General features: G+C 33.7%; 1 protein-coding gene across 2 annotated transcripts; it reads right to left on the reverse strand.

The window, feature by feature from the left end:
- Positions 1 to 4,500: 4,500 nt before the first annotated feature.
- On the reverse strand, positions 4,501 to 23,010 carry nrv3 (nervana 3). 2 transcript variants are annotated; one of them, XM_064697722.1, is made up of 8 exons: positions 22,870 to 23,010; positions 20,039 to 20,509; positions 8,774 to 8,914; positions 7,798 to 7,917; positions 7,211 to 7,377; positions 7,040 to 7,150; positions 6,803 to 6,968; positions 4,501 to 4,897 (listed from the first exon to the last, which is right to left on the reverse strand). In XM_064697722.1, exons 2-8 carry the CDS (start codon positions 20,163 to 20,165, stop codon positions 4,794 to 4,796), a joined length of 936 nt encoding a protein of 311 aa, XP_064553792.1. In that variant the 5' UTR covers positions 20,166 to 20,509; positions 22,870 to 23,010; the 3' UTR covers positions 4,501 to 4,793. The 2 variants fall into 2 exon arrangements, with proteins under 2 accessions (XP_064553792.1, XP_064553793.1); XM_064697723.1 differs by lacking the exon at positions 22,870 to 23,010 and adding an exon at positions 21,123 to 21,211.
- Between the last annotated feature and the right edge of the window lie 3,258 nt (positions 23,011 to 26,268).

Genomic DNA, 26,268 nt, shown 5'->3' on the forward strand with positions numbered 1-26,268 from the left:
ACACATAAATATATATTTTTTTAAATTTACCATGATTTTCATTTTCTTTTTTGTTGCTTTATGAAGGTTTTTATCTATAATTTTCTTCTTTTTTCTTCAATAAGTTTTTAAGTCTAAATTAAAGCAATTCTGTTGGGGTTGGTTTTTTACTTGTTACACTTGAAATAATTGTTAAAACAAGCTCAAATTAATTGTGTTTATTGTGTCCTTTTTATATTTTGGGGTATTTTCAAGAACTGCCTTTGGTACAGTTTCGTTAATTTGTTGTTATTTAAAATGTAATCTTGAGAATTACAATTCTTTCAACTGAATTATGTTACCTCGCCAGGCAAGCTTTTGGTTTATTGTTGTAAATTAAAATTTGTTGTCATCGTACTTAAGTATAGTTTACATGCTGCCTTTTAGATTTTACCATTTATTTAACATATGTTTGCATACATAACTGTATACCGTAATGTTACATCACTTAATTCTATATATTATCAATGTAAATCATAAATCAACTTTTGGTTTTATATTCTTTTTTTTTTAATTGCCAAAACCAAATGGGTTTGCAAATGATATAAAAACAAATTATTCGCAAGCTTTTTATTATTAGTTTTTTCATAGTTTTTCTAAAACATTTTTAAATTTTTTTCTTTTTGCTTTTTGCTATTTTGCGCTGCGCTCTGCACTTGTTGTGAGAGTTTGAATTCTCGGGCAAATTGTGATCCAAAGAAATGCACACTTTACGCTGAAATCTCTTGAATACTTTCTCAAAATATGGGCGTGGCAGTGCTTTAACTTAAATACTCAGTCGTAACAGGGCAACTTGAGTCGATTGAAATGATTTGATGAATTTGAACTTCTTGAACATATCGCTGTTGCCTTAGTTGTTTAACCATTTGCATTGATTGTTGAAAAGTTTTGAAAGTAAACAACTGCCACATTTGTTAGCTAAACAATTCGTTGATTTTTATAATACATATAGCAAGCCTTTTTCAAGAACTGGTTACTCAATGAAGCAGCGGCAGCAGCTCGTGTTTGTTTTTTGACAGCTGCGAAATGTGTTGAGAAATTTTCGAAAGTTTTCCATATGAATTTTCAAATAAGTTGTGTAGTTTATGTTTGTTTTTATTATTTTCAAATCAATTTTGAGAAGTGTTGAACATTTATTGTAGTTGCCTTGTGCTGATTACGTAACTTGTTGTTGTTTACACACAAAAAGAGTTTTGTTGTTGCTTGTTTTTTGTTATTTTTAAAGGTTTTTTTCTTCTTTATACACTTGGTGTAAAAAATGGCAGTTTATATATACTTGTTAAAGATTTTTTATCAAGTGTGTTCTAGTATTTGCCGCATGCTAAATTGTGCAAAATATGACAAATCTTTGGATCCGCAAGCCATTCTTTTTTTTTTTTATTTATATTTGGTATTTTGGTTTTTTTTTTTGTTGGTGCCTTAATTCAAAAATTAATTACTAAAAGAAATCTGTAGCCAAATTTTGTTCGTAGTTGAAAATTGTAATACACGCGCTAAAGGGTCAAACATTTACTTGGCAGTTTTTATATATATTTTAATTAAATATTATTTACGTTTTAATACTCTTTAATTATCATATATTTTTTATAGCTTTTGTTACCCTATATAAACTACTAATATTTATCGGCGGTTTTGGGAACACACTTTGCCCAGGTTACAAAATTAAAATCCAAATCAAACTATTGCCTCAAGTGAAATTTTGTGCGTAGTAATTCGAAACAATGGCAAAAAAAAATTAATTTTGAAATTTGCAAAATTAGCCTTGGGATTTGAATTTGTTTCTTAAGTTTAACGGCTGCCCGCGAATGCATCAGAAAATAAAAAAAAATTGAGTGAATCTCACAACTCGTGTTCATTTAATTTCATTTATTTAATTCTTGCAGCATTTTATTTCACTACTTAACTAATTGCTTTAGTTGTTGTTGTTGTTGTTTCTTTGTTGTTTTCTGCATTTGTTTAATTTATAGGAAAACATGCACTAGAAAATGTTGTTAGAAAACTATTTGGTAAACAATTTGTTGAATTTTATTTATTTAAAATTGGTTTTTTTTTTTTACTAAAAATGTTTTTCCATTTTACTTGTATCTAACTGAAACTTTAAAATGAAAATCTACTTTCGCCGGGAACCAGGGGAAAATTCTTGAGCTATCAGGAAATTTTGAATAACATATTATGTCTTTGAAATGCTTGGAAAATTCGGGAAAGTTTAGCGATTAGCATATGAAAATTTTCCAAGTTCCCGGCAAACAGGCCGCACAATTAGCAATTCGACCTGCATTTGCATACGATTTTCTTTAGTTGTTAAATTCATGTAATAAAAGTAATTAATTGTTAATAATATTTTTTTTTAATATATATTTAAGTATAACATTTTCCATTAAACTATTATTTAGCGATTCTGCTGCATGTGTAGCAAAACTTTATAACATTTCATGTTTAATTTTATAATCATTTTCCGTTTTTGTGTTTTCCACTTTTCTATTTTCTTGTTTTCGTGCTTTTGTTATTCATCAGTTGCTTCTTACATTTAGACTAGCGCTAGTTAAGTGGATGGTAAAAGGGGATTAGTTATAAAGCTTGGTATGCCATTTAAGAGATTTAGCTTTTATTTTTTATTCGATTTTTTTTATTTTTGTATTTTTTTTGTTGCTTGCTTTTTGTTTTGTTTTTTCATTTTTTTAATGGGGCGGGGAAAGGTCTCAAGAGAGCGAGAAAATCGTAAAGCTAGTTGAGGCCTATTCATGAAGATGTCTTTCAAGTCGAGCTGGTTGCGGAGAACGAAATATAGCTAAGAAATTGAAATTGAAATTGAAATTGAAATTCATTAAATTTTTGGAATATACCAAAACGATATCTTAAATCCAGATCATAAAGACTTGTGTTTAAAGTAGTCTAAGCAGTGCGTGGGTGTATGTGTGTGTGTGTGTGTGTGTGTGCGTTCTGGGGTCGCTTGTCTTGTGACCTTTTTTAGGGGTTACCGCAGCTGCTCTCTCTCTCTTTTAGTTTCCCCCCTCTTGTTGCCCACTCGCCTGCTTTGCGTAGAAGCTGCTGTGGCTGTGGATGGCTGTTGAAAATTGCGATATCGAAACGGTTGGGTTTTTATTTAGTTAAATTAAGTTCGTTTTTATTATTATTATTTTGTTTGTTTTGGGGGGGATTCATTGTATACATAATATATTTTTAATTTTATATACTCCTTTTGTTTTTATTGTAACCAGTTACTCTGTACTTTACTTTCAGCTATATTTATCGATTTTTTGCCTCAATTTTTATATATTTTATTCATGTTTTTTTTGGGTCTTTTTTTTTTTGGTTTGGTTTTTTTGTTTTTTTTGTATATTTTATTTTTATTTTCATGCAATTTTCACATTAATGATTTTGTTTATTTTTTTTTTGTTTTGTTTTTTTTTTTTTTTTGGGGCTTTCATAATAAGTGAAGAGTATTAATTTTAAATGTGTTGTGGCTTACGTTTTTCTTGCATTTGTATGCTTTTGTTTTATAATGTATCTAACCTTCTTTTGCTTTGCCTTGCAGTTTCTTCTTCTTTCTATTCATTTGTATTTTAAAATCTACAGTTATGTGTTATTTTTTTGTTTTTTGTTTATCTTTAGAAATTTGTAGTTAAACATTTTGTTATGCTTTGCTGTTAATGGGATTAATGCGGCCTGTTTAAATTGATAACAAATTTAAACAAATTAAATGGGTTTGCGCTGTGTGAAAATGGTTTTGGTTTTCTCTTTTTATTGCGTATTTTTTTTTAAATTTATTTATATTTTTGGAGAGTGGGGGGGGGGGGGGATGGTTTGTTGATGTTCACAATTTATGTAATTATGTATGTATGTATACATATGTGTTTATATATGCATTCCAATTGTTCATTTTTATTTTATTATATATATAAGTATTTATTTAAATATTATAAATATAAATAATGTTTGGTTTTCTTTTTGTTTTTGTTTTTATGTATTTAACACGTTTCTCATTGAGTTAAGAACAGTTGCTGCATTTTTTATTTGTTTATAATTTGTTCGCTGCGCTGTTTGTCGTTTATATCTTTATTATTAAATTACACCAAAAACAAAGTAGAATTTGTTAACAACAATTGGTTTTTTTTTTGTTTTTTTTTTCCTTTCTTTTCTTTTGTTTTTATTTTATAATATCATATTTGCGCTAAATTATGTGGCTTGCCAATTTTAACCATTTGCTATTTTTTGCCTAAATTGTTAACTAAATAAAATTCTCCTAACAAATTAAGTTGTGTATGAGTGTGGGTTGTATGTGTGGGTTGTGTTGTGTGTGTGTGTGTATGGGTTGTGTGTGTGTGGGGCATTAGTTAGCGTTGGGTAGTTTTTAGCTTTAGCGCTATGTTTAGTCATGTTTATGTTTTTGCTTTTATTATATTTATTTTTATTCTTGTAGCTCTTTGTTTTAGTTTTTCTTTGGTTGTTGCTGTATTTATTTTGCAGTATTATTACTTTAGCTTGTCTTGGTTTTTGTTTTTGTTTTTGCTTGCTTTGCTACGTTTTTGTGTGTGTGTTTTGTCACTGTTTTTTATTTAGCGTGACTTTGCTTAACTTTCATCTTAACCTTCATTTTATTTATTTATTTAATTTTCTTCTTGTTTTTTTTGTTTTGTTTTTGTATGCCTAATTCACGCTTCTTCGTCATTTGCATCCTTTTACGGATCCCGGCTATACTTTTGCTTCTCCGCACTTCCTGTTTGCTGATCTTGTAGCTTTTAGCCTTTTACTGATGCGTTTCCATTGCGTTTCTCTTAGTCGACCATTAACTCGAAGTGGACGGATCCTCTCCTATCCGAGCGATCATGATGGATGTTGTGAGCCCAGGCTTTGCACTCAATGTTGATCAAGACGCCGGCTAGCGAGGGAAAGAAAATTATCAATTAAATATTGTTACGAAAGATATGATATTCATTCACAATAAGCATAAAGTAGTCGCCCAACATGAAAACCAAAGACAAAGGTCTTGATTTGGATGAACGAAATTTTCTTATTTTCCCATATTTTTCATTGTTTTCTTTTCACCAAGCAATAAGTAATTATCTACCTCTAAACAGAAAGTACGTATGAAGCGTTGTTTTTCAACTCTTGACCAGATATACAGATCTTAATACAAAATTTCCTAGTCGAGCTTTCAATAAGGTCATATTTAAAAGGTGTGGTGCTATCAAAAAGAATCAATAGAGTTTTCTTCAATTTCTTTTTAAGTTCGACAGAATTTCATAGAATTTTAATAATTTTTATGTAAAGTTAATGGTTATTTCTGCTGACCAAACAAGAATTTGATCAGAGGTCCGTTTGGCCGAACTCCTTCGAACGAAAAGCCAATAATGAGGCTCCTATTATTCTGGTCCCGATATTGGAATGCAGCAAATTATTGCTTCTGCAGTTGCTGTCATTCTGTCAATCAATTCAATCCTCGAGCAGCTTGTCCGTTCAGTCAATACAGTTTTGTGATTCAGCCAAGCAGACTTTACGATTATGTTGAAAATTAGCGAGAAGATTATTCGAATAAAAAATTGTTTATCTCAACAGCCATGTTAGCAAGGTACAGAGGAAGTAGTTCTCATATATAACACTCAACAATAATACATATGCTAAAATATAATAATTTCCATTTTCTAATATATATCGCACACATATTTGTTGCCTACTTTTAGGCGATGGGTTCTTCAATATTTGCCTATTTGTTTGAAAATGGAACTGAAAGCTTCAGCTTCTTTGGAATTGTTACCAATCCGATTAACCCATTTGGTTGCGATTAAACTGGTTGGCTAAGCGGGTTAATGGCTTAGTTATCTGCTTTTGAAACAAGACCAGAGAAAATGGGACTTAAGAAACATAAAAGATTCCATTCGCACACTCCAACTTTTGTTTCAACCTGAGGAATTATTAAAGTTTATTGTGCCGTAAAATTGGGTTTCTAGACGTTTTCCTCTTCTCTTTTTATTTTGAGTTGTTTTATTTTGCGGCATTCGGGTCGCTTGCAGCTCTTTTGTCTTTGGGCACGCAGGTGGGCTGGGAATCGGGAGACTCGTACGTTTGGCATTTGATATGCGTTTGATTAAAATGCCAGACAGCTTTCCCATTGTATGACTGCTTCCTGAAGCATGTGGAGCATAAAACTCACATGCCTATTTAACTGATTCTAAGCCTCCTATTCATTTTACACTATCTCTTCCTTTTTTGTTAAATGCAAAGCAGAAACTGTAATCATTTCTGGTGCTTCAATCAATGAATAAATTAGGGGTAAGCTTTGAGTGGAATATCCGGTTGAATTCGTGAACCAAATTTGGCTGCTGGCAGTGTTTTTATAGACCGCAAATTTATAGATTCGAACTTGTTTTATTCAAAGGCAGTTGCAAGCTCTGACTGTGAATAATCTTCTTCTTGGTATAATAAATTACGTTGAGCAGATTATGATTTTATATTATTCGCAGTTATTTATTATTTTATTAGTTTAGAATTCATCTCACTTAGTATATTGACTATATTATATTGCCCCATATTGAATAGCTAAATCTTACATATATCATGCTTTTATTTTAGGAACTGTGTCTGGCTTGTCCTTAGATGAAATAAGATTTCATCATTTCATGCAAATGGGCTTAGTGAAGGACATATGGATATTTCAACGAAATGCATGTCTAAACTTTCATTTTGTAATGCGATGGAAATACTTAAAGGTAAGAGTTCCTATATATAAGTAACCCCCGAAGCTGTTGCTTTCTCACAGCAGCCCAATTAATGAAAAGCTACTTACTTTCAACGGTGAACTGAACAGCAACAATTGGCGGTATATATCCCTCAATGTTTTTGAAAGGGAAGTAGAAATGGGGGAAACCCATGCGAGGATAATAATCACGTGCCTTAATGTTTTCGACATCAGCTGGATTTTCACCCTCGCATGACACCCAAACAACGCCAGTCTATAAAGAAAATGAAATAGCAGAAAGTTGCAAATTGTTATTAGTTTTATTAGTGCCCAAGGCAGGCGTACCTCATTTGGCCGCAGGCTCTGCTTCTCCTTGATGTGCTGCTTCAACTCCTCGGGCATGTCACCGGGCAAAGCTTTTGAATCGTTGTAAATTTGTGGTACCCAGTTGTAAATCTAAGGAAATCGATTTGTAATTCTTTGTCTATTTCTATTGGTGTTGGCGTAGTCGATTACCTTATTCAACTTGAGGAATATGCAGGGTCGGGCCACATGATAACCAAAGTTATTATCCTCAGTGCAGGGCGCAAAGCTACTAACTTCAACGCCGCAGACTTTGCCCTCGCTTGGCAGATGGTCAAATGAGCAGTTGACGTGATTCTTCTTGGGTAGATCGTCATAAGCTGAGAGTATAAAGATTTCAAATATTTAAAAAGCTCTAAGCAACCACTTGAAGTTAGTTCTCTAATATATAGTTAGCATTTGTTAGATAGCTTTTCAAATACATTTAGCAATAGTCACTTTTTATAGAACATTTATTTCACTTACTGTGATCTTATTATTTGTTTATTCACAAAAACCAAATGTGTCACGAACAAAAATATATAAACAAATATTAACAAAAATTTTTAATTTATATAAAAAAACTTCGAAACTTGCTTTAACTTGCATTAATATAAATTTGATCAAAAACATTAAACAAATAAAAAAAAATATAACAATTTCTCTAAAAATAAAATCGTTAGTAATATATAAAATATTTAACAATTAATAAAAGAAAACAACAAATTGTTAGTCACAAAGACTTTTGAAGTGTAACTTACATTTCAGAAATCGTGCAGTTTCCTCAACCCAATACATGTAATTATCTTTCTTCGATGATTCGTACCAAACTAAAGTGCTCTCAACATTCGCCTCTGGGGGCATTGGTCGAAAGCCAAGACCTGTAAATAAAGTTAATAAGAATAGTGTTGTGAAACGGCAAAATAGTCTAGTGAAACAACAATAATAGTGTTGTGCATTGTCTTGTGAAACGAGAAAAACAGTGTTGATAAACAGCAAAAATAGTCTTGTAAACAAGAAAAACAGTGAAACGACTCGTATATAAGTATGCTCCGAAACTATTTATAACACTTTTATTTAGTCCTTTTTTTTTATTTATTTTTTCTTTTTCCGACCACACGAAACACACTCTCCGTCCGTATGTATGATAATCGATAAATTTCAAGTAATCGATAAAACTTGATTTCGTTAGCCTAATTTTGAGAAATCTATTTGGTTTTAATAGCTACAGTCATCAAATTTGACATTTAGCCTCTAGAATATCAATCAAGTATCTTTCATATTATAGGTGACGCTGTTCAGGGTATTCCTTAGTCCCAAATAGAGCAGTCTTACTTGTTTTTTTTTTTTTTAATTTATTCGAGTAATAGTCTATCATGGTACAATTTTTTTTTAATAATATATTAATTCCTTCAATATTTTCCTATATTTTTTTTAAATAAACCGAAATAAATGTTTATTTCAATTAAACTCTAATAAATAATATATTGATTTTATAATTATATTCCTTACGTTTCTATTCAGTAATATTCCCTTTAAATTGTACTGCAGTGTCTATTTGTTTATTCCAATCCATTCTGTTCTATTTTATACGCTTAATTTAAGCAACAAAAATTATTACGATTTTTGATTGTCTTTGTTTTTCAAGGATTTGACAATAATCTAGTTATATACGAGCTTCATATATATTAAATTCCTTAAACATTCTTTATTTTCGATTTTATTTTTGAAATTTACCTGGATTCGATCCAATCATTCCATTGTCAAGCATCCATTTGGGTTTATCAGCCTCCAATGTTTGATAGAACACCGCAAAAATGGCAGCAAAGAATCCGGTTAACGCCGCGTAGAATATAATATAGAAAAGTAAAATTTTTGCTGCAAGAAAAGAGACAAAAGCTCGTTTAATATTTTATTTAGAATATAAATGTGGTTTATAAATGCGGTAAAATTATTTATAAATTCGCAGCGCCAAAAAGTAATTAAATTTTGTTTTATGTGTGCCACGAGGAGGCTTAATTAATTTTGGGCCCAAGGACTATTTGTATGACACATTTATTGCTGTTGCCACGCCCGATTTGATATCCTCGTGCGCGGTATTTTAATAGCTACCACAAACTGTGTTATTCATAAAAAAAAAAATATTTCCGAATTCCATTAAATTCATGTCCTTACAGAGACCTTCTATGCAAACTATTCCCCACGTTTAAATGAGTATTGATATGGCTATTATTCCAAGCAAGCCCAAATATGTCCTAATCAGCTCCATCGTAGCTTTGGGAACGTTAAGCATATTATTATATCATTAGAGCTAATATACTTTGTTGACTTTCTAGTTAAGTATTAGAATTTATAAAACAGTGGACGTTTAAATTCTAATTACTTAAGTCAAATTTTGTTGGATACAAAATTAATGTTTTTAATTATATTGTCAAAGGATTTCTGTAATTAAACATACTCAAAACTGCTTGAGCATAGAAAACAAATCAAAACAAGCTAACAAACGAAATAAAAATTTTAGATTCAATGATCATTTGTTTGCTTGGACTATTATAATATATCCATATCAGCGCATGCTATAACTAAGATTTGTGCCCATTTCGTAAGGACAATTATGAGCCTTGGAATTTGCAATTTGCGAGCGACCAGTATATCCATAGCAAAACTTTTTAGTCAAATAACAAGTAAGACGTTAATGCGCAAAGTTGGCTTATGTCTTGGCTAATTGACAATGTGGGGCAGTGGGTAGGTGTGGGTAGGCGGGAAGGCTAGTAACCACGACAGTTTGCTGTCTGCCACACCCCCCTCACAGTTGTGTACCTACCACATTGCTCTACGATTACACAATGAACGACATTTGACATTTTCTTGGCTCCAGCTGCAAGTAAATCTGGAGAAGGTCGTTCGTGTGTGTGTGTGTGTGTGTGTTTGTGTGTGATTGGGTGTGCTGTGCATTCCACTATCCACACAATACTCCGCTCTGTACTCACGGCCAGAGTTAACTAGTTTGTCATTTTGACATTTCTGTTTTAAAATTAAAATTGATTGAAAGGTCGCTGAGTTTTGAGTATTTGTTCCGTTCCTGCTCTCCTTTCCAGCGCTCTTATTTTATATTTAGCTGCTAGAAGAAATCAAGCCGCGTCTCCCGGGTCAAATGCATCATGTTGAAAATGCAATTGGAACCGAACTTGTACAGATAATATGCGACATTCAAATTTAATGGAAGAAATTAACTGAATTCATTTAAATAAAAAGTTTTCCTATTTAAATTCAAAATAATTTTTATATTTTATCTGCCGGTTCCAAGGGAGTGCCGATCCCCAACTTTCATCCTCAGTTTAAAGGTATTTTATAATAAAAAAAACTCTTAATTTCGGTTGCTTTTGAACAGGCGCCCCATCGCTTGCTAGTTCAACGCTAAGACACCTTTTATAGACTCATGAAGTCACGTTCGTAAAGTACACTTATATGGCTGCATTGTGGTTGATGTTCTACATACAAGCATTGACCGCCGTTTTCCCCCATTTGGAGGTTGAGTTTTCCAAAACCCTGTCCTAATGCTCGCTTTCAAACTAAAAGCTAGCTTTTGTAAAAGTTTCAGTTTTCAAGCCTGTTTAGGTGCTCTGTCTTTTATATAAATGAATTGGCTGTCATGTTGTTTACTTTTTTAAGATAAGATTGCCCTAAATTACGCATACGCCATGTGACGCAGAGCGAACTGTGAATAAACTAATTTATAGAGAGGAAAATATGTTGGAATTGGCATTGGCATTGCACAGCAATTTACGAAAGTCATTAATCATCTGCTCAGAGACTTTGAAAATTGTGTGCACCGTGGGAATTCTGCTGAGCTAACACGATTGGCAGCGGGTTAAATTTAGAAATAATTAAAGAGTGAATGGAAAGCGCAGAGTAGAGCTCAAATACCAAAGGGTTTTAATGGCAACTAAGAAAACTACTTTTTTTGTTTATAGTTTAACTAAGTCAAACAGCGCAAAAAATTAAAATTAAATTAGAATAACGTAAAATTACATTAGAATCGTAGTCCTAAGATTCCCAATCATTTGGACAACTGATCAACTGAACTCTGAATGTATTATTAATAAATATATATTTTAATAATATAAATAAATCAAAATTCGAATCATTTGAAAAATACAATCCAGTACAATACAAGCTATAAATATTGCAATATTCTTTATCGATTGTTGAAATTAAAATTTGTATAATACGAATTGATTTTGCTTCGAAATAGATATATGCATGCATGTTTTAAAATTCAAAATTAAAAAATAATAAATAATTTTGTTTTTTAGACACAGGATGCAGACTATATTAGTTTGGGAGGTCTTAAATAAAAATTGTCAAAATCAGGCGAGCTATGTGATTCGATAACAAATATAGTATTTAACATCCTGTTAAGTAGTACGCTTATTTTCAAGACCTTTTGAAAAATACTTGAAAAGAATTCTGCTCACGGTCAATTAGTTGGCAAGTATTGCCAATAGCAAAAGGGCGCATGCGCTCTCCACAATTCTGCTGCCCAACTGGCTATTGCCAATGCGCCCGCACTCTAACGAATTCTCATGGCCATATACAAGCAAGCATATATATATATATATATATTTGTATATACATATATCTGGTATATAGCGATAGATAGCGTTATTTAATGGCTTCATTGCTTGAGAAGCAACTGTCCAAACAGGGCTAAAATCCGACTATCTATATAGTAATAGGCATAAATTATAATAATCTGACTAAAAATATTTTTTTTTCAACAAAATGTATTTTTATCTTGACTTTTTAATTAATCCTTAAATTTATAATTGGCTTTGCTGGGCGAGTTCCCAAGTCAATTGGGTTGCGGAAATTATGGAAAGACGTTAAACATTTTCATCGCCTTACGTAATTTGGTTACGTTACGTAGGCAGTTAAATAAAAATGTACGTTTGCATGGCAACACTCGAGCTAACTTCACGGATTCGCTGGGGAGGACAAAAGCAGCGCCAGCAGGGAGCCTTCTTTGCAGTTGGTTGTGCTTTTTATTCTGAATTTTCTTATTGTTATTCCAATGGGTGTGCCTGTGTGTGTGTGTTTGTTAGTATCTATGTGTGTGTGTGTACATGTGTGCGCTTGAGTGTATTTCTGCACTTAACGAGCTGGTTGCTCTGGTTTCAGTGGCCGCAGTGCCTTTTCCTACTGCGGTAGGTGGGGCTCTTGAAGATAGAGCTCGGCTACGGCTGCGGGGTGTGAGTTTCTCAGGCTACGCGATGTGCTTTTTGGGTTTTGGGGTAAACAGCTGTTTTATTTTGCTTGCAAGGCAAATACGCTAAGCCGTTCTAAATGTTAAGTGCCGTCGACTGCACAGCATATAAATTATGTAGCTCTCGTCCCGTAGTCTCAGCTCCTACAGAAATAAATGTAACCCGTATGAGGCAATGGTTAAATTTATCCGACTTAATTGAATGCGCTCGAAATATTTGCAATATATCTTAAATTCGCATAGTGCATTATAATATATTTGCGGAAATGTTGAACAAAAACCAAGAATCAATTTAAGTCCACCTGACTTTTGATGCTTGGCAATAAGTAGAATTAATTATTTAAAAATAGTAATAGCAGAAAGTATGTGCCATAAAATGAGGTATACTATCCTTATTATTATATATTATATAATATTGTTTATATTTTATAATATTAAATATATAATAATATAGTTATTATATAATATTTATATTTTATATAAATTTTATATATTTCGCTTAAGAAATAAAATATATCGAATCTCAGAAAAATATTATTCAAGAGGCGCGTACGTTGGGAAACCTATAAACTTTCTTAAAAGTTATTTTGCCTCTTTCTTTTCATTTTTATTAAGTGCACATATCGAAATTTCTGAAATCTTAAAAACATCGCTTTGCATAATTCAACTCGCTGAATATTATGTTTTTAATTTTTCAGAAAATGAAAGACAAAATAATTTAATATTATTTTTTAATTTTGATAAATATATAATTTGATTTGGTTGGTAAAACCCAAATAGATATCGCATTATATAATATATATACATGTATATATTTATTTTTAGATAACTTGCTATTTTATGGATACAGAATTAGCAGAGTTTAATTTAAGCTTTTGATTAGTTCGCAGGCTTGTGCATAAATGTAATTAGTTGTTAGGAGCTGGTAGAACCTTTGAAGTTTTTTCGTTGATAGATAACTTAGGTGGGTTCTGTCTTAAAACACGACGCCAACATTTTTTACTCTTTACCTATGTGTATGTGTGTGTGTGTGCGTGCTCATGGTGCCGTTGAGCACCTGCCAGGTCTCAGTGGAACATTAAGTATACGCAGCATTGTGCGCGGACTCTCCGCCTGCGAGTGCTCTCTCTCTCGCTGCCTTCCTTTCTCTCTGTCACTCTCTCGCTCTCTCTCTCTCTCTCGCTGTCCTGCTCTTTGTAGGTCTCTCGGCTGAACTTTGCCATTTGCACAGCTGCCGCAATAATGTAACAAACTGTGCTGGTATGCGATTGTGTGTGTGTGTGTGTGTGACTGCGTTGTCTGCATGTGTGCTACAGTTGCAAGCTGTATATACACACACATACACGCACAAAAGAATGGCGTCCACTTCGTCCTCTTTTTTAATTTCAGCTTCAATTTTACCTTTCAGCGGCAGCTATGGGTGCGGGTTGGGCTTTTGGTGCGGGTCGTTACGAGTGCTTCCCATTTGCTCTGTTAATTTTGACAGTTGCAGAAAAATAAGAAAATTACATGCACACACAAGAGCTGGCACACAAAAAAAAAAAACAAAAAAAAAAAAACTGACCAGCAAAATGGAGCAGAAAATACAACTGTCAACATCAGGATTCGCAACGGCCCTCAGGCTTGGCAGTACTCATGCATACACTCAAGCACACACACACGCACACCCAAATATAAGAAGATACGAGAATGATAATAATTATAATATACATTTTATATAATTTAGTAACATTTTCCTTTTTCTTCTTTGTCAACATGTTTGATAATAAAAATTAGATATTTTTAGAAATATTTTTAGTTAATAGCGCATATTTGTATTTTTATAACATAAATCTATATTTGTTTTTGATAGCAAGCTTTTTTTATAATCTTCTTATCTTTTTTGTAATATTTGAGCCAAAGTGGCTATAAACTATTTACTTATGTTTATTTTGTGCTAGTTTTTGAAATATTTGATCTATTAATCGAAAATTTATTTGACTATTCTATTGACAAGCATTTAATTTGGTTGGAATCTTAATTATATAACAAATTTGAGTAGTTTCAGAAAACTATTTCATATCACAAACTTGTAGACTAAAAAACAAAGCCTACACAAATCCAAATCCATACAAAAGCCTCTGAAGCAAGATTTGAAATACATGCATAATCAACAGCTTGTAATTTTAATTATATGTTACATGTTTTAATTTATATATTCCCTACTCTATAATTAATCCTATATCATGCACTTGAGATTTCTTAGGAAAAGAGTTATGAATAGCTGTCTAGTTGCCCTGTGGCATTTTCTCCTCTGCTTTTTTGCTTATATTACGCAAGGGATTTTCATTTGCATATTTGTATTTGAATTTGTTGAAAGCCAGAGGCTTTCAATGCCCTGCATGAGAGTAGGCAATACAAGTATTAACGAGGTATTTACTAGTCGAGTACATACTTAATATAAGCATAATATATGTGTGCATTCATGTTTAGAATATGACAGTTTGATTTAAATGTACATCAGGAGAGAACACATCAGCATAGAACAGGGTATTTACTAGTCGATTTCTTTGACAAAAGCGCATTCCCGTAAGATTTTCTTAATTGTTTCCCAATTAAGCGCATTGAAAGTTTTTCAATTTAAAACTTTGATTGCCTGGAAAGTTTCCCTGATATCTTAAAGTCTACGGATAGCGCAGTTGAAGAGATACTTCAGTGTGGGAGTAAACCTCGAGCTCATTATAATGCGCTTATGAAATCAGCTTTAGTGGGCCGTATGCTAATTGAAGTGTCGATTGGATAATTGTTTCTTTCCAGTGCAAAGCATTTAACAGATTTGCAGCTTATGGAGGTCAATGTGTCGCATCTGCGATTTTGGCATACTATTTAGCGCATTGCTCAATTTGATGGGTCTGTGCAAATTGCGGGACCTCGATAAAAACAGACATTTCGAACATCGCTCACATGTGCCACAAAACGTCTCAAATTGAGCTCATTGACGTCTGGTTGAAATGATTGTCGTTTTTAATTGATTTGCAGTGGAGCAATTGAAACATGCCCAATGATTGGCTTTGATTTCTCTAAGACGATAAATGGATATGTTTTCCACAGTTTTTAACTTTGTAAAAGTTTTAAATGGATCTACACAGTAGAGCTGTAAGACTAAAGCGAAGAATGCTGGCAAGAGATCGAGTCATTGACAAAACTCACTTTCGGAGCTTCTAGTTTGAATCCCACATTTCCATGGCTTTTTTTCCAGATTTGTTATTGAATGTGTTGGTAGATTGCGAAGCTATTTAAAGCAGAAACATATGCCAAAAAAAAAAACAAACTTAAACCTGAACAGAATCATTTTTATACCTATTGAAAGTGGGTAGAGTCGAGTCAATTAAAAGAATGAGTATATTATTATTGTTTCGATATCTACACCATTTCCAAAATATTGATATATATCGATTTTAAAACAAGTTTTTTAAGCATAATTCGGAGATTTTAAGTTTTACAGAATGTTTTTTGTATATAGACACAGAATATCTCCTAGTCTGGCACTTCCGACTAATTTTGACCTCAAAGCTGTTATTATCTTATCTGAAAGGCCACAATAATAAGAATTTGCTTGAAGATAGGCTAATTTTGAAACGAAAATAAGCAACAGAAAATTGTATTTTGTTATCAATTAAAAATTGAATTGAAATTTGAAAAGAATGCGATGAAACAAGATTGAGACTTGGGCTTATAAATAGTCTTCTGCAATATATGAATTTATAAAAGAAAATAAATTATTTATTAATATTATTAATATGTTTTATTATTCTTCCAGTCAAGCATTCTACTGTACAATCGTTTTTATTCATGTTATAGAAATAATTCCCTCCTCTGTTCAGCTCTAATATTACTGCATAATCTCGGCACATTCTGAACCTTTGATAATTCTTGATGATTCATTTTAATGTACACTCATTCTATGCATTATTCACTCACTAATGCTCGCAATTATCCAAACACAGCAAGCGGCATTTCTATTTGTAACATAATTTCATATTGCGCTCCAATTTTCTTAATTCCAACCACATGGGAATCAACATGTATAGCCACATGTATGTTTGTTCAAATTGGAAAAGAATACATAAAGTGGCTGCAGATCCTGAGCAGACGAATATATAATTTATGTTGGCTTCTCTCAGATCTGTGCCCAGTCCAAGCGGCCTTTTGCCTGGTAAAAATGTTGAAAAGAATTCGCTTTGGAGGCGTGTTAAGTGTTTAACTGAAGAGGCAACACAACTTGCAACTAAGTAGGTTACAGACAAAGCAATCATGCAACAGCAACAGCTGCAGCAGCAGCGGCAGCAGCAACAACAAAATGTCTGTTTTGCCGCCAACGCCCACATTTTCGAGGCGCTAAGCCCGGGGCGGCACTTGTCGTCGTTTTGTTGCCTGTCAGCCAGTGTGTACAATGTGCTTTTGGAATGAGGTTAGAATCGATTTTTAGTTGAGTCAATTTCAGTGCATGATAGTGCAGCTTTTATTTACCACTTCGCATTTAACTGGGTTACAGTCAATTGTGCAAAAGCCCGGCTTGGAGGTACGAATACCAGAAGGCTTAAAAATAGACAGAAAAGGCTTAAGGCTAGTAAGCCAACTGATATGATAAAAAAATATAGCTGAAGCTCTTGTAAAAGGATGGCTATTCTCTACCTTTCTGTTATTTTTTAGTCATATTTATATATGCAAATTAGTTTTATTGGTTTTTGCTAAAGTTGATTGTATTTCTTTTCAATATCTTGAAAATTTCCCTAAACCTTTTTTTTGCAATAAAAAATGTATATATTCCGAATTTGTTTATGCAATTCTTGTCAATTTTCAACGAATTTCCGCCATGTAGTAAAATTAAATTGCATTTATTCAGAAACTTATGAGGAGCCGCATTATAAATTGAATTTTTCCTCAACTGCCTGCAATTACCCTTCGAATTTCCTCATGAATTTCCCTCTTACCAATACATTATGCAATCTATAAAAAATCTTTATGTTGATTTTAGTTGAGCAACTTTTGTCGCATAAACTTAAATAAATAATAAATCTTAAAATAAGCTTTACTAAGATGAATATAGTTATTTCGTATACGCATAGCAAAATTCTGTTCTACTTCTACCACTGAACTTTGCAATCTAGCTTTCGGGCTTTATATGACATTCAAGCGCACATCAATGTTTCAATAGTGTCAAGCGAGGCGACAGCTTCACAAATTGAATTCCATTAAAAATTACTAAACCCTGAGAAACTGCTAAAAATAAACCCAACAGCCAGCACGTGCCTTCAGTTGAGACAGCTGGGATTGAATGATGGAGCAGCTAGCAAAAATAAAGAGGGCTGCAGGAGAGTAGTTTATGGAGCGAGAGGTGGAATTAGAGCTTACACAGCGCGTAATCCTATATCAATAAATAACCAAATGACACGTATGCTATAAATTGTCAAAATACGCTTTGGTATTATCTTAAATCTCCTGTGTACAGTGTACTTGTCGTCTGTACAATCGGTGCTAAAAGCTAACTGTGAGCTGTTAGTTTGGAATCGGATTGAAAATTAATAGTTTGAAATTATATTAGAAAAATGGTTTGATTAGCATTATACAATTTTAAGCCAAAATCGATAAATATCGATGGAACAAAGGCAAAAAAGTTAGCTTTATAAACTTGCTAGCCAAAATAGATAAAAATCGATCGATATTTTACACAGGATTGAATAAATTAAGCTTTATACATATTGTTAAATGTGAACGTTTACTTATTCAAAAGGCTTAGCAATAAATTTGTAACATTTGCGATATTCATGTACATTAACTAATCCGATATATATCAATGTTTGATTTTGGACTCTTGATTTTTCGATAGATAAATTTTCACTTAACTGACCTACGAAAGCTGACAGGCACTTGATATCAGTTAGTGCACCGATATTATCTAAATATTTTTATCTGTTTAGTAAACAACAGCAAATGCTTATATACATACTATGTTTAAAATATTTATAAGAGCCTTATCTAAGCCCCAAAAATTGAATACATCATAAATTACAAATTGCCACCGTTTTTTTCGACCTCTTTATTTTCACTTTTTGTCTTTTGTGCCTGGGCCATAACAAATTTACGACAATTTTGCATTCTTGTTGTCTCTCATGGCGTTTACACACGATATCAAATGATTAGTCATATTTACTGTTGGTTGGGTTACATTATGGGCCTAACTCTTAAAACACACCCTACTTAAGGCCCCCCGTCAGTCTATACTCGTATAATTGTTATGCAATCGCTATCGAAAATCAACCATATATGGACAGTCCGTATAGCTGACTGTGCTGGCTGAGTGACTGAGTGACTGAATGACTGAGTGACTGAGTGGCTGAGTGACTGTCAGTAAGCGCATGTGCTCTAGCTGAATTGTGGGCTCAGCTATAATATTGAGTTCTATATTTAGTGCTGCCAAGCAATTTACTGGGCCCATCAAGTACGTGACTTTTTACTGTGTATGGCATACAGAATGAGTCCAATCGATCGATACGCATTATAAGGGTAAACATAACGGTTGATGTTCAAATAATGCCCGCATATTAAATACTGGTGGCACGGAAAAAACCAAAGTATTTCTTTAGCAGCAAATGCGTTTATTTATTTATAACAAATAGAAAGCAAATTGTAAATAATCTATTTAGTGAAAAATATTACAAATAAATTACCGCCGGCATTTAAAATCTTGTCGTTACACAACACTACACTACTACACTACACGCAGCCTTGTATATTATTGGCTATGCGCATTTTCTATAATTTCTTTTATTTTTTTTTTTTTTGTTACAATACTTTATATCTGTATACTCTTTATATACTATATACTCTTATTTTTCCATCTACATTTTTTGTATGTTTATTTTTTTCTGGTTAGCAATATTATATAATATAATAAGAAAAATATTGTGTTTATGACAAAAGTAGTTTGAATAGTATTCAAATAACTTACTTTCGAAAAGTATTAAATACTGAGACTCCAATATCATTATAAACTAGATTGAGATTCCAAAAAAGGCTGATAAAAAGCTTTTGCCTACAATTTAGATTGAAAATCTAAATCCTGTTAGATTTGTATCAGAGTAAAACTAACTGAATAATTTGATTGATATTGTAGGTTATATTTTATTTTATTTAAATTATTTATTAAATAGTTAAGTGCTAGACTGGCCCTTGAGTATCCCTTCAAATAATTAATAATAAACATAGATATACATATTTATATAATACAGACTGACAACGCGGCGTATGCGCAATGCGTGAAACTTGATTGATTTGCTGAGCGATTTAATTACCAATTAAGTGAAACACGAAACTAAAATAAAAGCAAGCTGAAGATATAGATATCTATATAGCTATTAACTCAAGTACAGTAGTCGCTCGAAAAGAGAACGTTGCCATTTCGTTGAATAAAATTTAAATTTCTAAAAGTTTTAGTTTTGTATTAAAAACAATTAATTAATCGTTGTAGTACGCAATGTTAGAAACATTTTATTTGTGAATTTCATAGTTTCTGAAAACTGTATTAAATATATAAAATGAAAAACAATTAAAAGAGCTAAATTTCTCAAAATAAGTTAATTTAAAATGAAACTTCTAACTTCTTGGAAGGATAAAATGCCCAAATGCTCACATATATTATGCCAAGGCTAGATAGATTTCAAACAATTTTTTTTTGTTTTGTTAATTGTACTCACCCCAACTGGAACCGGTGCGTCCGAGGCATTGGCTAGTTTCACTGTTCCATAGGAATTTTCTGAAACCCTCCCATTTGCCCATCTTTGGCGGAGGCGAATAGTATTCACCAATCTTCTTGTCGGCCATTGTTTTTGTTTTTTTTCCTTTTCCTTGTTAGTTGACTTTAAGTACGATTAGGATTCGTTTGCACCAGGTCTAAGGAGGGTGTCTGTCTGTTTTTATTAGGCTAGTTTTAAACTATATGTTTACTTTTGTTTTTTTTTGTGTCTTATTGTTTTAGGTTTTTAAACGCTTATCGATATAAATATTTATATACGATTTATCATTTAAATATTTATTAGTTATGTTAATTTTTGTTTTTGGTGTGTTTTTCTTAATCAACTGCGTTGGTACAACATTTTTAAATGGGGTTTTTTTCTGAATGTTCGTAGCAGTATTGTGTTAAGATTTGCGCTAAATTGATTTGGTTACTGAAATTAGAAATTGGTTTATGAGTAAAATGTGATAAAATTCGGCTAATTTACCACCTGTTGGGTGGGGGAAGAGGTAAAATTAGCAAAAGGGAGCTGGACAATTTTTCCTTTAATAAAAACTATATTTTATTTATTTCATTTTAAATATCAAAGCAGTTTCTATTGAAATTTCTGAAAATTCTTTTATGTATCCTATCATCAATTAGGAACTGTCTATTAAAATTAGTTTAATTAAATTGTGTATATGTAATAAGCTCAGTTTTGGTTTTCGGAACAATCAATTAATGTATTAACTACTCCTTTAAGTGCTAAGCGGTATTTTCGAGTATGAACTATGACATTGTGGGCCCTAATCAACTTTACTGCTTATATAAACATTACAAATTCATTTGGCTTTTGCCAAACTGAACTGAAAACTCTTTGGCAGCTGCTGTTGCGTGTTTTTTTCTTTCCGACAAGGACACACTTGGAAAAATGGCCTAAAGTACACTTTCTAGTTGACTTGTGCAGCTGGTAAACGGGTTTTCGCACTCGCTGTTAATTCTTGTGAATTTTTCATGAATTTTGGTTAATTAATTATTGCTAATTCGATCAACTTTTTGCCATTTACGTGAAAACAAATTGCAGTCGCCTGCCGATTTTAGCCACACACTCTGCCAACTGTTATGTAATCTCGAGCGAGGAGCATTGGAAAAAGGCATCCAATGCTGCCCAAGCCAATCGGCGTATGCGCACAGAGCGAGTGGGAGACAGAAAGAGCGAAAGAGAGTGCGCACATGCACACACACACGCACGCACACAGGGAGTGCAAGCAAGTATGAACATCAAATAAAGAGAGCGAGCCTGGAATTTGCGTTGGAAGTTTTTTTTTTTCTTTTTCTGGTGCAGAACGGTAAAACAGATTTTGGCCGTGCCATGAAAAACTGCCAGCTGGGCGCCAGCCTAATGACAGCGAGCACAGCTTGTGGGAATGCTCGAGCAGCTCGTTACGGTTGTGCGGGAATTGCCAGTCCGACGAGCTTATAGTTATGCTATGCGGCTTAGCTGGTGCAGCTTTAAGGACACTTTGCAACACTGGCCACACAAGCTGTAATTTTTATGTTAATTTTTCGTTGTGATATGCGCTTAACATGGCATATACATTTTTTTTTTGGCAGCTTGGCTCCTTTTGTTGTTGTTCCAGCTAAAAAGAATGCTCACTAAGACAATGACGCTGCGCTCTCACGCATACGCATTGCTTGACTTACTTTTGAATGCTGCCGCCGGCGACGTCGCTGCCACATTGCGCAACGCGCGTTTGTGGCGAAGGCGCAAATGAAACGGCCTCGGCTTTAGCTATGGATATAGCTATATCTGTTTAGTTATGCCCTGTGGCCTATGTCTGTTAGCGGGCGCTGGGCAATTTTTCTAGCTCTGGGCAGGGCGCACAAATGTAGGCAATGCTCTTTTTCAGGTCGGTATTTAATGGGTATTTAATGCAATTTTGCATTTCTTTTTCAGCTGCTTTGTGGCTAGCCTCAAAATAAGATATGTAGTTGTTGTATGTGAGCTAAAGCTCAAATTGCAATGTTTATATAAGCATATTGATTACACAATCTATACATACATATGCACTAAATTTTCACTTTATGCAAAACGCAAGCTGCCAAAAATACCGGATATCTGTGAATTTTAGGAACTATTTTTATTTTTAGCTGTGCACAGGATTATATAGGTATTTTAGGCGTTGTCTGCCGTGAAGCTCAGCTCTAAAATCTTGTCCAGCATTTTTGTCTTTATTTAATTATTTATTTTTATATAATGTTTGTTTTCACGTATATTTTTTCAGTCTAATTATTAGTTGTTATTTGCTTTATTTTAATTTTAGCTATGCTATTTTTGTCTTTCTTTTTTTTCGTTTATCAGAATTTGTTTTGTTTGTTTATCAGAATTTTATTTTTCTTATAATAACCAGCAGCAAAAAAAAAAATCGAATTTTGGTATGTATATAAGTTTTACAAGGATATCTTATTTTTTTTTTTTGCTGCTGGTGCTGTCACAATGTCCTCGTCGCGTCGCCTTTGGCGTCGCTCTTGCCGACGCTGTTCATATAATCACTGCTAGAATTGTCTTTTATCTGTTGGTTTTAAGCTTTTTTATTTTTATGTTTTGTATTGAAAACTCTGCTAATAATTATGTTAATTTTATTTATGTTATTGAGGTCGTGGAAGTTAACAATATTTTTTTTTTTTTGGCACTTTGCATCATCACCTCGAGGATTTTTTTTTTTTTGCTTTTTTATGTAACCAACGTTTTGTGCAAATACATGAAAATTTGTTGTATTTTCCGCAGCGGCGCACCAACAACAACACACATACAGATGGATTTTCTTGAATGCTGCTTTTCAGCTTCCTCTTCTCCTCTACGCAGACATGCACATAATAACTGTCTATATATGTTTTTATATATATAAGTATATATATATATATGTTTATATCTATGTGCCGTTATAATCCGCCAGCGAGTGCGAGTAGCAACCGTCCACAGTTAAAACGCCAATGATAGTGCCAGTTCAGCGTAGAGCTCGCTAGCGCCGCAGCTGCTGCAACTGTGAGCGAAACGCTCGGCTTTAGTTCGGCTGCGCTCGGCTTTTCGTCGTGCGCAGTCCAAAGCGAATCTGTCTTTGGTTGAGCAGAGGGTGGCGGCAAGCAAGCGATTGCGTATGGAAAGGCACAGTCAGAGCTTTTTTGCCGCCTCGCAGCTTTGTACTCAGCTGGGTGCCGTCGATGTCTTTGCGTTGTCGTCGCCGTCACTGGAACGTCAGATTGCTTTGCTGGACGTTCGGCTTGTGGGTGGCGCCATTGTGGGCGGCACTTAGCCGGTGGTGCGCTGGAGAGCAACAAACAGTTGGGCTGCAAGCTTTCAAGGTTTCAGGCGTGCCCGCTGCTGCGGCTGCTTTTGCTTCTGCTGCGATTTGCAATCTCATTCAGTGGCTCTCGAACCACGTCCGTGAGCTGCATATCAAGCAGTTGCTACTAGCTTTCCGCTTGCGCTGTGCTTCTCCAACTGTAGGCCTCGCTGCCGCTGTGCTTTTACAGTCATGAGTTCTTATCTAGAACTGTTTCTTTGATTTGAAATACGCAGAATAGCTCAGGATAAATCATAAGTATTTCGTATAACATATGAAAGCTCCATAATCAATAATCAAATTTTGAATATATGTACATATGTGTATATTTGTCTACTATATTTAAGAGAGCATGTTCTATTACTTAGTATGTATTAAGAGGCAGCATTAGTTAATGATTATTAAAACGAAACTGGGAAAATGATTCATTGTATGTTTAAGTACATACATCACGACACTTTCAAAAGGTCTTACTAATAAATAAATATACTAATAAAAAATAATAATGAGTATATGCTATTTAGGAGTAGCATAGTATCAATATGTTAAAAGGCAAATATCGATATGTAAAAGACATGCATTCCACTATAATTATTGTTTCCTTTTGTATTCCATTTCTTTTGTTTAAGCTTTTAAAAAAGCTCCTAAGCGCGTTCATTTCTAGACCTAGAAGCTAGCGGCTTGCTCAGCTCCCGCTTGCAGCCCAGTTAGCATAGATTTCAAATCGCTGCACATAGACCCCCAAGCTGTGGGAAAGGCTGCCGTTGGGCTTCCAAGGCGAATACAGCGACAGCTACTTCCAGTCAATTTGCCGCAAGCATGCGCTGTAAAAGCGCCAGAGAGTAGGCAACAGAGTGCGAGAGCGTGAGAAACAAACAAAATTCCCGCAAAGTTTAGTAATATAATATTTATTGATTACTTGCTGCCAGAGTTTTCCACCAAAGAGTTTTCCTCTCAACTTGCTAAAACAGAAGCCGGACTATTGGCAAATTACATAAACTGATAGAAAAAAAATTAAGACCCTTCTTCTCACTCCAACCATCGTCACACATCCATCTTTGTCGCACGCCCAGGCCGTGCAGAGTTTATTTCTAATGCAGCATTGGGGGGAGGGCTTGGGTGTTTTTGGCCTGTGATTATTATACGTATATTGTTTCACTCACATCCAATTACGTCATATCTCAGCTGTTCTGAATACGCGACGCTTGTTACACAACCAAATGCAGCTCTTCAGCTCTCTGGCACATCCGCCCCCAAATCTCACACACCTCCACTTGGCCACTGTTATCCCGGGCCTTTAGTTATTTTGGGTTTTTAATGCTTACCTGTTTGTATGGCTGACATTTAAGCTCTTGCTTACCGTTAGTTTTTGTGTGCGTGTATTGCGGTTTATTCTGCTCTTGCTTAAGCTCCAGCTAACTGTTAGTTTTGTGTTTATTGCGGTTTATTTCGTTCTTGCGGTATCCTATAACAATCTCCATCCTCCCCTGCCACACACACACACACCCATATATTTTGTCATTACTTGGCTTTTATTTATATACGCAGCATTCGCTTTAAGTATTTGAGTATTCTTTTCTTTTTGTCCTTGCGAATAACGGTTATTGCGAAGCTCCTGGGTGGTAGAAGCTTCAATTTCTTCCTGACAAGTTCTTATCTTTAAGGTATAGTTACGATATAGTACCGAAGAAAATGAAGCTCTACCTGTTTTTAATTAATTTAATTTTTAATAAGAGATAAATATAAAAATATATTAGATATAGAACCCGTTGTGAATATAAAAAGAAATTATTAATATATTTTTATATATATAGATACATCAATGAATATATAAATGTATACTGATAATTTTACCCAATTAGTTATTAAACACATAAAGAAATTATCGGATATTATTACTTCCAACAGTTCATTATTTTATCAGGCCATAATCAATGGAAACCATTTATATGGCTATATATTCTATATCTGAATTATCTGTATGTGTATGCGAAATGTCTTATCAATCTCATTAATTTAATAGATTTAACCAAGTACGCATATATTAAATGATTGATTCCATTACCACTATATATATATATACATATTTCTGATCGGAATTCTATTCGTTAGTTCTGCTAAAATTTTTGTCAATTTAGCTCGCTTGCTTGCATTTAAATTGTTTTATGATAAAAAACATACAATATTTTTTGGGGTGTCATTTAAGCCTAGGCTTGTTCTTGTCACGCCCCAATCAACATAAAGCAACATCTATTAATAAAAAATGTTGCAAACACGTACTTTGCGAAACTCTGCAAAAGATGCTGCATAAATTTAGAAGGAGCTGACAACAGGATGTACGCGCACACAAACACACACACACGCCCACGCCCACAACAATAGAAAATGGCGGACACATGCCCTAACGGCTAATGCAATTACATGATGTTACAGAGTAGAGAAGGGAGCGAGACTAAGAGAGAGAGAGAGAGAGACTAAGAGAGAGAGAGAGAGAGAGGGAAAGGCAAACAAAATGTTTAAAGTCTAAAACACACACACACACAAAAATATTACGTATACGGCGTATTGTCGCCTTGGCCTTTATATGTTCAGTTAATGCGAAATGCTTGCAAAAGTTTTGGAAATATTAGAAAAATGCATTGAAAATTTATAAATGATGAGCAGCATAAAGCAATAATAGAGCATTTAACGCCCACCGACAAGCTTTCAGTATTTTGACCCACATTGGCTGTCAAAACTTTTCACTCGAAAAGTTGACAACGCAAGAACCAGAGTTTGTCGCTGCGATTGCTTGCGGGGATTGCTGATGCGGCTGCATATTTTTAGTTGGATACCAATTGCAATTGCACAGTCGTTAAGAGCGGCTGTG

Source organism: Drosophila montana, unplaced genomic scaffold, assembly GCF_035044405.1.
Source record: "Drosophila montana isolate Dmon_TW-CO22-7 unplaced genomic scaffold, ASM3504440v1 contig_402_1, whole genome shotgun sequence".
Lineage (NCBI taxonomy): Eukaryota > Metazoa > Arthropoda > Insecta > Diptera > Drosophilidae > Drosophila > Drosophila montana.

What these genes read in the sequence shown, in the direction of transcription:
- nrv3 (XM_064697722.1), bottom strand. Translation starts at nt 20,165, where the DNA reads ATGGCCGACAAGAAGATTGGTGAATACTATTCGCCTCCGCCAAAGATG. An exon ending in TATTCCTCAAGTTGAATAAG is followed by an intron (nt 7,151 to 7,210) that starts GTAATCGACTAC and finishes CGATTTCCTTAG; the next exon opens with ATTTACAACTGGGTACCACA. An exon ending in AGAGCCTGCGGCCAAATGAG is followed by an intron (nt 6,969 to 7,039) that starts GTACGCCTGCCT and finishes TTTTCTTTATAG; the next exon opens with ACTGGCGTTGTTTGGGTGTC.